The sequence below is a fragment of the Hyposmocoma kahamanoa genome, unplaced genomic scaffold (genome assembly GCF_003589595.1).
Source record: "Hyposmocoma kahamanoa isolate Upper Pololo Valley unplaced genomic scaffold, ASM358959v1 66, whole genome shotgun sequence".
NCBI lineage: Eukaryota > Metazoa > Arthropoda > Insecta > Lepidoptera > Cosmopterigidae > Hyposmocoma > Hyposmocoma kahamanoa.
In genome coordinates this window covers 15,805,940-15,823,618 of record NW_020653854.1, presented here as the reverse complement: position 1 = coordinate 15,823,618, position 17,679 = coordinate 15,805,940, and the positions used below count along the sequence as shown (strand labels likewise).

Below are 17,679 nucleotides of genomic sequence, written 5' to 3'. Positions count from 1 at the left end.
ATATTACATAACAATTAAATTGAATTTTATTAACCGAATATTATCAATGAAGTAAATAATTAAGAATTAAATTAGAAGTAATAGTATAATCATAATTAATTTATATTTAAAAAATGGAGTTCGCTTACAAAGTATCGTATCTCATACGGTCCTTACAATTATATTGGCCGAATCGCTCACTCTCATGAGAAAAAACCAATATCTCTTTCGTATTATGGCGAAAAAATCATCTACTCTATTCACGACAAACATGCCATACGCACTACAAAGCCGCAGCATAGCACGAAATGCATTTTTGTACTGAATTCTGTGTCTATCAATAGGTCGCTTAGTATAATGGTACCACAACTGACTATGTCCCTCCTTGTATCTATATGTAGACATTTACCTATTCGTTTCGAACGCCCTATTTCGGCCATTGCTTATCACCCACTTATCCCACTGCAATATGTGTTATTTAGGACTCTAATGTTCAGCATTAAGATTCTACTTACATAATAGCAGTTCCCTTCATACCACCGCGCGAGCTCTGCATCAATCTTGAGACCAACGCCATTCTTAGCTCCCCAGCATCAACACCTAGTAGCCCAGCTGTTGTAGCCAACGAAGGCTCACTCTCAGGGCTGACACGACAACCGCCTTTAGCGCCTCCATCGTCCTCGAATTGAACGTTCCCCAGGTGTAACACTGCTGCTACCACGGAATATACTGCTTTTTTTTCAGCTTCGCTTAAACCTATGTGGGAAAGAGCCTGAAAGTAATAAAAATCATGTTTTCACCAAATAATAATTTCTTTAACCATTTTATATATCAATGTGTCCAAAGGAAGGTGCCTACTTGTAATAAGATAACAGCTTGCTTAAGGAAAGGTGAAAAAAGCACCCAATTATAATATATATCGCGTATGGCAATGCTAATTTAGAAGCGTATTCACGCGCGTATTACTTGGTATGAAACGACATGCGGCGCCATAGAAGTGTGAGAGGTGTCTTTACATGCACGCGAAAATCATACGACTGAATGTAAATAATAAACCAAAAATTACAAACTTTCGGCTGGAGCTTATTTTCAACTATAACAGATTTTCGATAGCTGAGAAAAAGCTATCATCTGCGACATATCTTTGTTTACTTCCTTAGTAGACGGTGTCGCAAAATGACTAATGCATGTGTTGCTGGCGGCATCACGCGTCACGTGCCAGTTCTTCATAAATTCTGCTTTATGGATATTGTATACTAATTAAGTTTCTTTTATGTATTATTTATTTTAATATTATCATAACTTCCTGTACATTTCTTTTACTATTTGATTAATCTTTATACTGAAATAAATTTATCTCATTATATCTTAAATTAAAAAATTTACGTGACGTGACGTGACGATTCACGAGCCGCACCACGCACCGTGTATCGTGACAGTTACCGAAGCCTTACTATTTCAGGATTTATGTGTCCATTCCAAAACGTTAGCTATTGTCAAAACTACAACAAATGCTGTCCTTCCTCTTAACCGCGGCACAATATTTTTAAAAGGCAATTTGTTTCATCAAAATCGCAGTACTTTATTTTCCCTATAACCAGAGTTTACTGCCTCTGTGGCCGATCGGTTACCACGCTGGGTTGTCACACAGAGGTCCCGGGCTCGATTTTCGGGCCGGGTAATATATTTGTATGGTCTACATTTATTTCTCTCGTGTGTTTGGATGTAATTTGTGGTTATCTATGTGTGTGTCCATGGTACCCGTGATGTAGGGTCTCCCTAGTACGGGACCATGAGTGTATGCGTTATTATTATTAATATGATTAGTACATTTCAAATGAACTTTCAATCACCATATTTCAGCTTTCACTAAGGATTGAATGCAATAACCAACCTGATGAAGTCTTCCAAAGTCTTCGATATCATCCAAAATTGGATCTCGAAGGCCCCCTCTGGCCTGCTGCTGTTTACTCTTCCGATCCTGCGTCAGTTTTTTCTCAGACTGCGCTGTTGTGAAGTACTGCGTGCAACTGTTCTTGAGGTACTAAAATTAAAAATAGCCATTTTAGAGAATGTTTTGCTCAAAACAAATAGAAGCAAAAAGACTAGTGGAAAAATTTTGACATATTTTAAATATTAAAATTCGATTATACATGGTTCTCTATTAATTTCACTGCTTAAATCGCAGTCTATACCTATATATCTACTTTAAAATGCGTTTTTGTACAAGGGTTCTGTCTAGTGTATTGTTTTATAGAAAACTCACATTATAATCATCTGGTTTAGTAATCTTCAATGCAGCTCTCAGATCCTGTGGGGCTCCAGCACACAACAAATAGAATACATGGTAGTTTCTTTCCTCAGCGCTTTGCGTACATATACGGGACTTCTCCAATAAGTAGTGGGAGATATGACCACCGACAACTTGATATTTGTTACTAAAATGCACTTCCATGAACTTGCCGAAACGTGAACTGTTGTTGTTGCGGGTTGTTTTTGCGTTGCCAAACGCTTCTAGGATAGGGTTTGCTGTGGACATAATTTTAAGAAGTAAATACTTTATACACAGCCTTTTTGTTACTACGCATAACTTAAAATAAACAACTTATTTTGAATGAAGGCATAATATTTTTTTTTTATTTCCCGTACATACGAGTATATGTATATGGAACATTTGATGCAAAATTTGTATGAAAAGTAGAAGAAAATGCGTAGATCTTTTTCTACAAATGTTAATAAAATAGCAATTTTTTCTGTGATAGTTGCGCCAAAGATTGGGCGTCGTAACAGCGTTTCTATAAAATTTTATTCCTTAAAACAACTACGCGCTATGTGTACACTTACCATCCAAAATCTTTTGTTCAACAGGTCCAGCACCCTTAGCCCATAAGTCGCAAAGGTACTTGAGGATGTACTTTGTTGACTCAGTTTTGCCGGCACCAGACTCTCCGGACACGATGATTGATTGCGACTGTTTCAGGGATTTCATGTCGCGGAATGCTTTGTCGGCTGTAAAACATAATTCAAGGTGAAATTATGTTTGATTTTTTTCTTTTTAGGTAAACTACTGCTTAGCAACCCATAAGTCCGTCTTTTTGGAGATGGCGAAAAATGACAGTTCATTGCGCGAAAGTGTTGCCCGCTTGCGAGCAGCTAGTCATTGTAGTCGATAAATATTCTATCGACCACCGACTGAATACTGGTCACGCGTTAATTACTGAGCACAAATTCATTTGAATTGTCATTTTTTTGTTCTTACATACATACACTGTATTTAGAACTAAGTTTATGAAAAATACAAAGACGAGACATATTTTGACGTTATTAGTAGTAGTAGTTACGAATATAGACAATCAAATCCGGCTATTCTTGTTAAAATGTACATGAATTTAAAAAAATTGATCTCGATACTAGTAGGCCAACCGTCAAAATAAGAATAAAGAAGGCAATAATGCCATGATTACTAATTGTAATCGTTAGAACGTCGTAACATTCACAATACAGTCATTTTTGGCAAAATGTTATCTTCTTTCACAATCTGTCGATAAAACTAACGACAACAACTACATCACTATTTAAAATTTTATGAAAACTAGCAACCCTACAAATGTTATTTTACTCCGCCTTCAAAAAAGACAGACTACAATTTTTAAAACACTTTAACGCGTCTGGCACGGTTTACTGGGAGACTGTAGACTGGGAGACTGGAGTGAACTAATGGAGTAATTTCACAAAAAATAATTGAATGTCACGGTGGTGAAACATTCTGACATGCAATAAAACTTAATTACAACACTTTAAAGATCGGACAACACTGCTCAGCACGTTTTCGTACTCTGCCGTCCGCTTTTTACACGGCTAAATGACAAAATAATTTTTTGAGATATCATAAAAAACCATAACCCACTTTTAGAATATTGAAATTGTGTAATGATATTTCAACTATGCATCGTCCCGATAAGTCGAACGCTAACTAATTTTAACTATTAAAAAAAATAATTTGGTGCTCTATCTTTTACTATTTAAAACGGATATTTGATCATTGATCAATTAGCCGCGTTTTAGTTAGTGGACAGCAGTTAGCGATGAAAGAGACTCAGTCTTTTAAGGCGTTTTATAACGACTCGACTCGATTTTACAGGACTCGACTCTAAAATGAAGACTGGAGGTTCGAGTTTTTATTAATAAGAGTCAGTCGTTATACTAAAAGACTTAAACGACTTAAAAATCGTTTAAGGCTCGAGTTGTTTGCAATAGATCTATATCTATTTTATGTCTTCTTAAACCCGAAGTTTATAAATAAAAATGACGAAATGTGTAGTAAATAATCACTTTTATTTACTTATAATAAAAATTAGGATTCAAAGAATGGTTTAAGCAATAGGTACGAGATTTTAAGACCTAATTATATAATGATAGCATAGATTACTTTTTCTGCGAGTAAATTAAAATAATGAAATACAACCAATGTTTAAAAGTCTATGGAAATTCAGTTCTAACGTGCACTCTTTTTATTTTGTGTAATATTGGTTTATAACCACTTTTCTTATTATGAAGTCCTGGTACTTTTATTTAAACTTCTTTAGAAACCCGTGCACAGTAGTGCGATACAATTTATCTGTAATACATCTGTAAACACAGGACAAACATATACATAAAAATCTAGCCTGTCACCCGTTCAGGGGTAGGCAGAGACTGTGGACCTCCACTTAATACGTTCATAAATAGTATATTTCATTCATCATTATGGTCAAACGACATTATCAGACACTAAAATTTGATAAAATACTTTGACTGTTGGGTTCTGTACCCATTCATTTTTATATGAATGGGTACAGAACGTTATGATGAATTAATGTTATGATCGGATAGCCATAGTTCTGAAACCGAACCTATCGCATCGCTGATATTACTGATTATAAGATCTAGACATGATTTTCCTCTAGTAGGCTCAGTAATATGTAGGATAAGATTGCAGTTTTTTAAAATGTCGAACAATCTTTTAGTGTGTGAATTTGTTTCCAACATATTTATGTTGAAATCGCCGGTAAGGATAATCTTCTTTTTTGGAAATTTATTACAACATTTATATAGCAGTAAATCAAGCTTTTCAAGAAAACATTCAATGTCTCTTTTAGCTGTTGACGAATTTCTGTATATGCAGATGACAATAATATTATTCGAGATCAGGTTCACAGCACTAGGCTCAAAATTATACGTCATCGCAAGATCATCGAAATAAGAATTTTTTTTATGCTCAATCCCCTTTTTAACTATAATACATGAACCACCTCGTTTCTTTTGTCTCGAGTAATTCGCTCCTAGTACGTAATTGTTGATGTTAATGTTTATTTCTTCACCTGATTTTACAAATGTTTCCGTAAAACACAATATATCTGGATTGATATTGGATTTGATTTCTAAAAGCGTTAACTCTATAAATTCTTTTTTAGAAAGCAGTCCTTGAATGTTTTGATGAAATATCAAAAATAATAAAAAAAATAATAAAAAAATATAAAAAATGGAATCTTGTCACCGCTTTTATTTTCACTTTTTATTAATTTTCTTTCTTTCTCACTTAGCTGCTCTTACCACTTTTATGCTGATGACTTGCAGATTTACGCGCAGGCATCTGCCGAGGACATTAATTCAGCGATTTCTGACATTAACAGCGATTTACAATGTGTTAGTGCGTGGTCAACTAATTTTGGGATATCTGTTAATCCTTTCAAGTGTCAAGCAATTATTTTAAGTGGATCTAAACAGATATCCAAGATTGACCATACTTCGCTCATTCAAGTAGTTTATGAGAACTCGTCTGTTCCATTCAGTTGTAGTGTAAAAAACCTTGGTCTTTACATTGACTCCTCACTAAGCTGGACCTTACAGGTGTCCGAGGTTAGTCGTAGGATTACTTCTTCTTTACGTTTTCTAAACCGCTTTCGACATTTTCTTCCCATTAGTACTAAGACCCTGCTCGTCACCTCCCTTATATTCCCACTCATTGATTATGCTGATGTCTGTTATCCTGATCTCAACGAAAATCTATTAGACAAGTTGGACCGCCTGCTCAATAATGCTATTCGTTTCATTTTCTGCCTTCGGAAATTTGATCATGTTTCTTCTTTTAGGTCTCAACTTAAATGGCTCCCTATTCGTCAACGCAGACAGAAAAGAATTCTCTGTACGTTGTACTCCGTTCTTTTCAATCCCCACTATCCAGAATACTTGAAATGTAAATTTCAGTATCTCTGTGACTCTCATGACCTCCCACTTCGTTCCATGAATTCACTATCACTCACTGTACCTCTCTTTCATTCTGGCTTCATGTCAGATTCTTTTACTCTCCACTCGATACGGCTCTGGAACGCTCTACCGGACGCCATCAGACGGTCTCCTAATATATTTTCTTTTAAAAATAATGTTCATGAGCATCTTCTAAATTGTTTGTCACAGCAATAATCATCATCATATTCTGTTATTGTAAGTATTTTGTATATGTATAGTATATTTGTATGTATGTAAGTGTATGTATTATATTATTAAGTAAGGTATTAGGTTAGTTTGTTATATACAGGGTGTAACAGCAAGGTGTAGTCATATTTGAAGGTCGGATTCAGTTAATGGTATGAAACTATTTAGCAAAGTTGTTTTAGTACAAACTACGTTATTTATGGAAATTTCGCCATGAACAGTTTCGATCAGCTGATGTCATTTAACGAAAATAAATAGTCACATCACATCTCTATTGAGTATCATAATACAACCAAATTACGTAACTTGAAAAAATTGTGAAATTCAGGCATGTTATTGTAAATGATAAAGTACTTAATGCCATATTCTTATTACTATGTTATAATTTACTAAATTTATTATTATTTTATTCATGTAATATGCGTGTGAACATTTAATGAAAAATAAATATTATCGATTACTTTGCCAAAATACACTAGTTCATAATAAAACTATTATTTAAAACTTAGTACATAATAACGTAATATGGTTTCGTTAACTTCATATCTTCAAACATACAAAATACACAAATTTCCATTTAATATCCATTAATAAAACTAATGTCCTCTAAAAAACACATATTTAAAGTTATCTCTGTTTCTTTTTACCATACGCATTCATCTATTGTATTTTAATGAATGAAATTTGTCTCTTTCTATCCGTCGGTACTGTTCTAACGCATAGCGAATCAGTCGGTATGTTTCTTCTAACGCATGACGCAATATGACGCAATTATCCGACTAATACTTCGCACCCTTACAATGAAAGCGACCCAAATCAAAAAATTAAAAAATGAGTTTATACCGTAAAACCATCTTAAAAAAATATTTTGTTACATTAGTCACACTGTGGTGAAGATGAAATTGTGCAATTAAAGCTCGAATAGCACTGATTCATAAAGGTCCCTTTCATTTTGTTCTTTCAGTTTAAAAATTCTACTCCCGCGTCGAAATATTAACGCCGCATTTATTGTTGAATCTGCATTTGCAAAGACAACACGCTGCCACTGACGGATTAGCATTTGAGCCATTTTCGTTCCGAAAATCATATTCAAAAATCACTAGTAGCAGTAGAGCTCCTTGTGAGTTCGTCCAGGGTAGTACTGCCACATTACCGTGTTAAAGTTTTGAATGGTAAGGGTGCTGGTGAAATTACAGGCACATGGGACTTGTCAACTATGTCTCAGAGAGATGGACGCCGTAGCAGTAGCCTTCGAGCGGCAGTGCTACTGTTATGGACAGGCGTGACGCTTTCCACCGGGTACACGACTTGTTCGACCCGTCGCTTAATATTTAAAAAAAAAAAATTTTTTAGTAACTTACTTTTTAAAGGGACTTACTTTTTTGTTTCGTGGACTTTCTTCTTTTTTAATTGTGAAACAGGGACCACAAAACAATATCAAGGGTTATGACATCTTGCTTAGCTGATGAACATTAAAAAGACTTAATTCTTAATACGTTAAATGATAACAAAAAATCGTTAAAAAAAAGACCTATTGGCGACTAGTTTTTGTAAATTATGTTTTTAAATTGTTGAACATTAAAATGATCAGAAACAATTTTCAGTTGTAAAGTTCCATTTTTCGTCATTATTTTCAAAGACTAATAAGGCCATCACCTTTAGTACTTCAAGAGTAGGTAATAAATAAAATAATATGAAAATATGAAAAAACTTGAAATCTTATTTTCTTTTTTATTCCCAAAAAGTTGAAATTTTGTATTGGGACACTTTCATCGTAAAGGTGCAACCTGAAGGTCGGTAAACGTCAAGAAATTAGTTTTGATCGTTGACCACGAATTAATTATTGTAATTTTAATTTAATTTAATTTTTTTTTTATGATTGATTTAGTGTCTGTTTAAGTATATCTAAATGTTTTAAAATGAATGTTGAGCACAGTAATAATTGGGCACAGATATGCCTGTTGTATTAATTTTTAAGTGTTTTTATTTTCCTCACTTTCTGTATCTGATGTCTGTACATTGTGCCATAAATAAAAAATAAAAAATAAAAATAAAATAAATTTTCATCACTTGCTTGGAAATGAAAATATCGTGAGAAAACTTGGATTTCGGAGATAATTGCCGAAATCTTCAAAGATGCGAGAATGTCAAGTTTCCAACCAGTACTTACTATGCAAGTGCAGTGGACTGAACCTTGTGCAAAAAATAGTACTTTACTAACTTACATACGTCTATTGCTGAGCGCACGTTTCTAACAACAGGCTTACGCTTAATTTGACTTATCTACACACGACAACTTTCTGGGTATGGGTTTATTACATGGTGAAATTGAAATAATTAATATCCGTTGAACCTATTAAGGTTCTTACTTCCTAATAATATCTACTCATCTAAAGAAATATTTTAGAATAGTTTAAATTAGCAATAGTGTAAAACCATAAAAAATCTTACCTAAATAAACAAAGTATCAAGATTAGTCGCCTTGCGTACGCGATACGTAATCGTAGCGAAGTCGCAAGCCTTTGGCGGCAACTTTGGCGGCAAAAATATCACCTTTGATTTTCGCCGCCAGCATTTGATTTTATACATGGTGATGTGGATTAGTGGTTAATGTTAGACTCGTTTCGGAGGTCGTGGATTCGATTCTCATAGTTGACTGGCTCTATGGGGTAGTTGTTAGAGTGTTAGGTTTTCTTTGCGGATGTCGTAGATTTGATTCCCATAGTCGACTGCCTCCATAGTCTAGTGGTTAGAGCGTTAGGCTTTCTTTTCGGAAGTCGTGGATTTGATTCCCATAGTCGACTGCCTCTATGGTGTAGTGGTTAGAGTGTTAGGCTTTCGTTTCGGCGGTTGTGGATTTGATTCCCATAGTCGACTGCCTCCATGGTGTAGTGGTTAGTGTTAGGCTTTGTTTTCGGAGGTCGTGGATTTGATTCCTATAGTCGACTGCCTCCATGGTGTAGTGGTTAGAGTGTTAGGCTTTCGTTTCGGAGGTCGTGGATTTGATTCCTATAGTCGACTGCCTCCATGGTGTAGTGGTTAGTGTGTTAGGCTTTCGTTTCGGACGTCGTGAGTTTCCGATGGGTGACTGCCTCCTTAGTGCAGTATATCCGTAATCACTCAGTCAGTTCTTGCATTATGTGGAAGTGGTACGGGTGATGGTCAGAGCTTGTTTACAAACAAAGGCGTATGCAGTGCAACGTTGAAGGTCGTAGACGTAGGATATAGGTATTCGTTTAATGTGTATGTAATGATGTAATTTGTATCAGGAGAAGGGTCTTATTTCAAAAGGATGGTAATAATTTTAATTTCACCCTGTAGGTACATTATGAAAACGTTACCCTATATTCCAAAATTTGCGTTTCAGTCGGCGTCCTTTGATGTGCCGCCGCTGAGGCAGAGGTGCTATTTTTTAATTTTTTGTAACAGTCTGTAATTGCCGTTTGCGTTGTGAGGATTAAATAGGTGTCATCGTTTTGTTTGTGTCTTGTTTTTGTGTTTATTTAAACTATGTCACGCTTAAGCAATAGTGATTACTAAGAGATGATGTTGTGCGTAGGCGCAGCCGATGGGAGCTTGCGCCAGCCTCGCCAAATTTATTGGGCAAAGTTTATTGATGGCGTCCCAGAAAATCGACGTCGACCATTTCCTGCTGTGGAATGCTTCAGGAAGATGGTTATGAGACTTCATAATAGTGGATCGTTCCGTGGTTCCAGTTCTGAAGGCCGGCCGAGTTCACGAGACGCAGAATTCGAGGCAGATGTTTTGGAACATTTTCTCGGCAATCCAAAGACAAGTACTCGTCGTGCTGCGGCAGCCTTTGGTGGTGTGAACCATATGAGTGTGTGGCGTGTGCTACGGGATGATGGCCAGCACCCATACCATTTTCAAAGAACGCAGGAGCTGTTACAAGCGGACTATGATCTACGTTTGGCATTTTGCCGCTGGTACCGCGACCAGGTTGGGAGGTCTCCCGACTTCGCTTCGTCGGTACTGTGGACAGACGAGGCGTCATTTACGCGTGCGGGCATTATCAATATGCATAATGAACATTTTTGGACTCATTTGAATCCCCGCGTATCAAGGGAATCAAATTTTCAACACCAGTGGCGGATTAACGTGTGGGCTGGTATAATAGGTTGTGCCGTCATCGGTCCAGTGTTTTTGCCGGCAAGTCTGAATGGGGCCAATTATTTAAGATTCCTAACAGAAGACTTGGGTGACGTTCTGATGGCCCTGCCAGTGACACAATACGTGAGACTCGTGATGGAACACGGGATGACTTTCTAGCACGATGGAGCACCCGCACATTTTGCTCGAAATGTACGTTCCCATCTGAACGACCGTCTCCCGCAGTGGATTGGGCGGGGAGGTCCTGTACCCTGGCCAGCGTGGTCCCCAGACTTGACACCGCTCGATTTTTTTTGTGGGGTCATATAAAAATATTGTTTATGCGGAGTCCTGTGAAAGCGCAGAAGAAATGAGGCAGCGGATCGAAATGGCATTTAGTCAAATCACTCGGCAGATGCTTCAAAGAGTAGAGCAGTCTCTGTACCGACGCACGGAAATATGCATATTGCATGGAGGTCGGCATTTTGAACCTTACCTGTAAATGTGTGAAATGTGCCAGCAGTGCGTGTAGTGATTGTACTTATTATTCAAAATTATCGTAAACAAGTCAATATTTCGTACATTGTACAACAGTGAATTACAATTCGTAGGAAATTCATTAAAACGTGTATGAATTGCACAGTAGGTAAGTACCAATTAAAAAAGTATCCACTATTGTAAAATTGTCGTAAATAAATGTATTAATACAAAATTATGTAGAATGTGTATACGATGAAGGCGTGCGTAACTACGGGCTTAATAAGTAAATAAATATCCTTTAAACTGTATGTAAATAAGTACGTACCTAGGTATGGTATAAAATAATATTGTTAGAAATAATTCGATTTTTCTAGGTATTTAAAGATTTTGTTACTTAATATTAACGTGTTATCAACATATTCAAATCATGTTTTTACAGTGGCATTTCAATTGTAGTCAGCTGTTCTTTCGCCCCGCTTGCGGCCGCCCAGGTTTCATTAATGAATTTGTGAAGTCGTAGTAACGTAACTAGCAATAGAGTTGTGACGCAGTGGTTGTTTCGGACAATCACTATTTATACAAACATAATTAAAGTTATATCAACATTAAAAGTCACTTATTTTTATTTGATATTTTGCACAGAGGGTCTAGATCAAGTATAGGTTTGGCTCCTTTAATATGACTACACCTTGCGGTTACACCCTGTATATAATTATGAATTTGTTTCATTTATTTTAATATAACCGTAATATTCTGTTTATTTACCGCGTTCGTGAATTTCGTTTTTCTCAGAGGTTGACTGGTAGAGAATGCTTTTAGCATTAAGTCCGCCTTTTGTACCCTTTGTATTGTGGTCAATAAAGTTTAATAAATAAATAAATAAAAATAAATATCGTGAAATAGTAAACAGAACTCGTAAACAGAACTCGAAAGCAAAATTCGTATTTCAAGTTTCTGTGTCAGCCGTTTCTACCACGAGTGCAGTGCGCGAAGGTGTTTTGATTATCACTGTAAGCCAAGAATGAATGAAACGAGAACGAAAAAAAATTTGGATTAAGAAATGTTATAAAATTTGAAAAAAAAAAAAATATATATTTCTCTACAATGCAATGAACTTAAAATTATCAGCAGTTCCAAATTTGAATGATTCTTGCGTCATTTCGATATGTCCATAGTCAATACCGCAGTAATCACTGAACTCGAATGGCGATTCTCGCACTCAAAACGATTTGAACCGATTTGTACGATAATCGTATGAACTTGAAGAAATGTCATACGAGATCGTGTTTAGACAAGTCGAAAACTCGTAAGTAAGAATCTCCTTACTACATATTTCTCTGTGTAAACAGTCGAAGAGGCGCCATATATAAGGCGCCAGTCGTTTTAGTCGTTTTAGTCCTATAAGTCTTTCAAGCTTCCAACCCTAGGAAGCTTAAAAGACATCGACTCGAATTAGTCTTTAGTTTTAGTCTTACGACTCAAGACATGAGGGTTAAAAGACTAGACTAAGTCGTGAGGCGTTAAAACATTAGTCGAGGTTTTTTAAAAGGCCTTAAAAGACTAAGGGTCGTATTCCAGAACTCTACTCAATGCTCAAGTAAGGACTTGAGTATTGCAGTGAGCACTGAAAATCATACTCAAGTCCTTGCCATTAGGGTCGTATTTCCAGTGCTTGAAATCATACTCAAGTCTGCTGAAATCCTGACTTGAGCATTGAGTACAGTTCTGGAATACGACCCTGAATCTCTTTCATCACTAACGGCAGTACTGTGCTCATACCAAAAGTGCTGGATCCGAACATAAAAATGATCACGCAATTTCTAAACATTTAAATATAACTCAATAATGACGCTCTGTGGTCGAGTGGCTTACACACCGGTTTTCATTGTGTTTCCATGCCGTGGGGTTCCGGGTTCAATCCACGGCCGGGTCAATGTAGAAAACTTTTCTATATTGTCTCGGGCCTGGGTGTTAGTACTACCGTCGTAGTTTTCGATTCCCATGTACTTGGGATCAGATCAACTTATGTAATGTTGTTGTCTAATATTTATAGCGTAAAAGCTTAATGATGTTGCTGTGGAATTTTCACGTAATTTTAAGTCATAAGCAAGCATTAATTAATTTTATTACTTTCTTACCAACAGCAAATACATGTGGAGGCATCTCTCCCAAAGACTTCCCTTGATACTTCTTGATAGTACTCGATGAGTACATATCGGGTATATCTTCGTAGGGGTTCACGGCGAGTAGGATATTAGCTACATATGTCTGGAATAAAAAGACATTTATTAACATATTATTATGTACGTTATATCGCACACTATGAGAGAGTCCGGTTAGAATATTAACAAGTGTAAAAAAATAAATAAAAATAAATGTCTATAACTCTTCTTCTTCTTCTTCTTCCTGTCCTTATTCCACGCTAGGTGGGGTCGGCACAGCATTTACTTTTCTATTTATAAATGTCTATAACTAAATACATAAATTTAATATCAACACAATTTATCAACAACCACCCAAAACACATCCCACTGCTGGGCACAGCTCTACTTTAAACAGAAGTTTAGGCTAGTCTGCTGCCAAAATGCAGGCATTTCTAGTTTTCCAAGGGTTGTAAACTTCTTGAACAAGCTCGTTTTAGCACGTTTTCGTTCACGGTCAACGAGAAGAATAACTAATAAATACTCAGAAATGGACGTAACTGGAAATTAATTATGGGTAGTGGGGTACAAGACCCAAACAATCCAATTCTAAATTGAGAATCGTAGGTTCCTCCAATGGGCTATCGCAGCTAAATAACGCGAACTATTTAAATGTGCATACGTACTTTTCATTATTTTTCACATAAATAAAAAAATACCGTTAGAATCTGGACATTCAAATTAGGTCATTATTTGTAAATGTCCTTGCGTCTGATTTTAGATAACGAAGTTTGATATTTATTAATATATTTTTTATATTCAATGATGAAAAAGTGTAGTTTTTATAATAAAGATATTTATTATTTTGTAAAAGATATATTGTTAAATAGATTAGCATTGTCAATAGAACATACGTTAGATTACACGTTTTTCATCACTGTAAAATTATTCCATACATACTACCTGCACGCGTATACGTATTGTAGTTGTAGTACATATTTCATTTTTTTCAAGGTGAAAACTTCGCCTACAAAATTCAATGTATGAGTCATACATAATACTAGTGTATTTAATATTCAGCGTCTCCAGTGCTGAATTATTATTTCTTATAGCACAATGCGTTTTGTAATATCTTAGTTTTTAGCGGCTTTAAGGTATGTCGTAACAACTACCATAAACGTATACGTAAATTGATAACTTACATAAATCTTTTTCTTCTTGTACAGCGTAAGTATATTGTTTAGTAATGTAGCCTCGTTTAGAAACATTAGTTCACCTGAAAATTGAAAAAGTTTATCACTGTACATTAGTCGGAATGTTGCATAGCTTGTTTGAGTTTTACTTTATTGCAAAGACAATAAGACCTGAAATATTTTATCGTCAACACTGTCAACTGGTGTGCAGTGGCACAAAGATCACAAAGACTCTTAAGAAGAGTCTAACGAAAAGTTTAGAACATAATCAACCACGCTAGCAATGCGGGTTAGAGACTTTACAGCCTTCAATCTTCTGCTCCAAGAAAAGTAATATATCTAATTATTATTTATTTCTGTATTTATTCTTTATTTCAGCGAATAAATACTCAGCATTACAAAAATATGTAACATATGAAACCTTATAGATTATTATGTGTACAGTAAACAAACCCGCAAATACATACATTTCGGCTTTAGGAAATGACATCGAAGGAAGTAGTAATCTTTTAGCAAAGAGCGTAACAGTTTTCGGGTAATTTCCTTAATACCCTATTCCCAATCTTATGTCCCCTCTAACACCATAATGGAGGCTCGTATTAGGGTTGTAAGTCCCCCCCCCCCGTCCCCCGTCCCCCGTCCCCACCAGGGTTTATTCCAGAAAGCCAGTGCCGTTTATGTTCAGTATCTTTATTATATATCTATGAACAGGGTCCCATTTCCGCTAATTTTAAATGATCTTAGATATGGGACGGTACAGTGTCAATGGCAGGATTTTGTACGTTTGGTAGTATGCAAAAAGTTAAGACTATCCAAGATGCCATTGCATTTTTTGGTATTCTCTTATAGCGAGAGTGCACGTCGTTGGCGTAGTTAGTTATGTGACATAAAGAAAAACATTTAATGTGAAGATTAAATAGTTAGTTAAACGAGATGAAAATGAAGATATTATAGACATAGTAATATGATAGTTTTACTAAGACAACATTGATCGTTAGCGATTGTATGAATCAATGTCATCATTGTCATAGCAAAGGCAAATCCGTTGACACTCAATTGCCAGTGCAACTCGATTTTAGCAGAATAACAAATATTACCATAATTTTGCAATAATAGTAATCTCAGTGGAGTCTCAATAGAATTACAATGACCAGAGGTTTCAAGAAAATTGGAGCCTCGGTATTCAGTACAAGCCCTACCAAAAATTTCTGTAAACAATATGTAGCAAATCATTTCACATTCATAAAATTTTAGCTAACAAGGCGTCGAACCACCTTTTTCAAGCATCAACTAAGTACCTATAAGAACATACTTCCTTATTAAAGGTACTTATGTCTGTTTTTTTCTGTTAGTCACCTTCTTCAAAGCCTAGTCTATTTACTAATACAAGAAACGTATCGATCGATTGTTAATTGGTACAGATTTACAATTATTGATGTCAATAACGAGTTAGTCACTAGTCTTGTTAAATATATGTGATAGGCAGAAGACCCCACTCCAGTTGATGTTAAATGGAAAGTGGTAAAGGAACCTAATGCAGTAATCTTGATTGTAGTTAGGTTAGTTGAAAGTTGTAGTTAGTTGGGGAGAATTGACACACAAACACGAGCGTAGAAAATTTAAATGTGAAGGTTTATGGAAAGCTCAGGAACACAAGTTATAATGGATGATAATGTGACCAATCGCGACTGCGTAATATCGTCAACTGAAAGGCGCATTCCCATTATGTCTTAACATTTTATTTATCGTTGGACGACTGACGCGTTTAACCTGTTCCCGTATCACGACTATCTGTCGTGACTGTGTCATCGACGTTTATTTTATCGTTAACGAATATCGTGCCTAGCTATTCCTACCACATCGCGACGACCATTTGTCAGTTCACGGCAGCCGCCTTGTCGTTTACACGACAGAATCGGTTGAAGCAGAGATTATCTGTCGTCACATTTTTATCGTGACGTTTTATTTATCGTCAGATGACAATTGTTCTAGCTCTTCCCGCTGTCACGACAATCTGTCGTCGTAACGTCAAAAAATCGCGAACAACATTTAATCGTGTTGTTCTATGTGTGAACAACTTCATTTAAATATACAAACCACGACACTTTAAACTGCACGACTATCTGTAGTCACGACATAAAGGGAACGCGCCCTAAGCTGAATAAGTACGATGCGCCGAAAGCGCAAGCTCAGCATAAAAATAATTTTGTAAGTAAACCGTTCAATCGGGGAGATAAAATCCGCCAGATTACGTTGGCTAGGGTATGCTGAAAGAATGGGAGAGGATCTGCCAAAAGAGCGTATCTGGGGCAAAGTATGGGTTGCTACTAAACATTTACGTTAACTGGTGCATGTCGCTACAGGAACTCGAACCATCAACCTTAACTGGGAAACAAACGTTCTCCCACCAAGATAACACCGTATTATTCTGTACTAAAAAAACACTTGATCTGGAAATACGTAATTATTCAGTGTTTCTGTTATTACCACTCACTCGAGGTAAAGAGCTAATCGATAACAGCCAATACTTACAATTATCATCGACGACCTTTGTGGGATCCCCAGCAGGGAATACATCGTCGAAGCTGCATACGCGACGAGGGTTTTTATTGTCTACGGGGATGACGTCAACCTCTTCGCCCATTAGCTCTAGTATACGAGCCAACACGAAGCCCTCGTTTGGGTCCCGCACCCATACTAGCTGCTTGTCGATCGTCATTGTTTACTGAAACAAAGGAAAGATTTTATTTTACATATTTATAAAAATATTATACACTATATTCGAAAACAAAAATATATTTATATCATATATATTTTTATTTCCGATATATTGTAATTATCCTTAATATTATGTACCTAATTCAGTGAATTTATTATATTATAACCTACTTGTAATCGTACTCATGATGGTTTGTAGCAGGAATATTTTTTCCTCTCCCAGTGCTGGTAATGCAACTTGGTTATGTACGGGTAAAAGGGGATATTTTATTGTTTTAAACTTCATAATAGTACTGCAACATTAAGTTTTAAATTTCAACCTCGGAACGCGGAATACAAGCGAATTTCTGTAATCATAGCGTAACTAACTTTATGTCAATTGTGTAACATACAAACTATATACGAGCCAAAAAAAATATTGCCCTTCTTCCAGAGAATTCACGCGCAGTCTCGGGATTTCCGGCAGCTTTCGCGTCGACACTAATTAAAACGTTACACGATTCACATAAAGTAAATTATGCTACATAAATTTCGTTACAAGAATTCGCTTCCATTCCGTTTCGCAGCAATGTAAATTGAGCGTT

At 36.1% G+C, this 17,679-nt stretch overlaps 1 protein-coding gene across 1 annotated transcript in view; it reads right to left on the bottom strand.

The window, feature by feature from the left end:
• Positions 1–17,102, bottom strand: part of LOC113231931 (myosin heavy chain 95F) — a 40,796-nt gene extending 23,694 nt beyond the window's left edge. The window contains exons 1-7 of the mRNA XM_026466478.1: positions 16,910–17,102; positions 14,387–14,460; positions 13,182–13,311; positions 2,824–2,988; positions 2,246–2,508; positions 1,874–2,023; positions 495–751 (exon numbers count right to left, since the gene is read on the bottom strand). Of these exons, the coding sequence (XP_026322263.1) occupies positions 495–751; positions 1,874–2,023; positions 2,246–2,508; positions 2,824–2,988; positions 13,182–13,311; positions 14,387–14,460; positions 16,910–17,096 (1,226 nt within the window). The 5' untranslated portion in view covers positions 17,097–17,102. The remainder of the gene's footprint in view (positions 1–494; positions 752–1,873; positions 2,024–2,245; positions 2,509–2,823; positions 2,989–13,181; positions 13,312–14,386; positions 14,461–16,909) is intronic.
• Between the last annotated feature and the right edge of the window lie 577 nt (positions 17,103–17,679).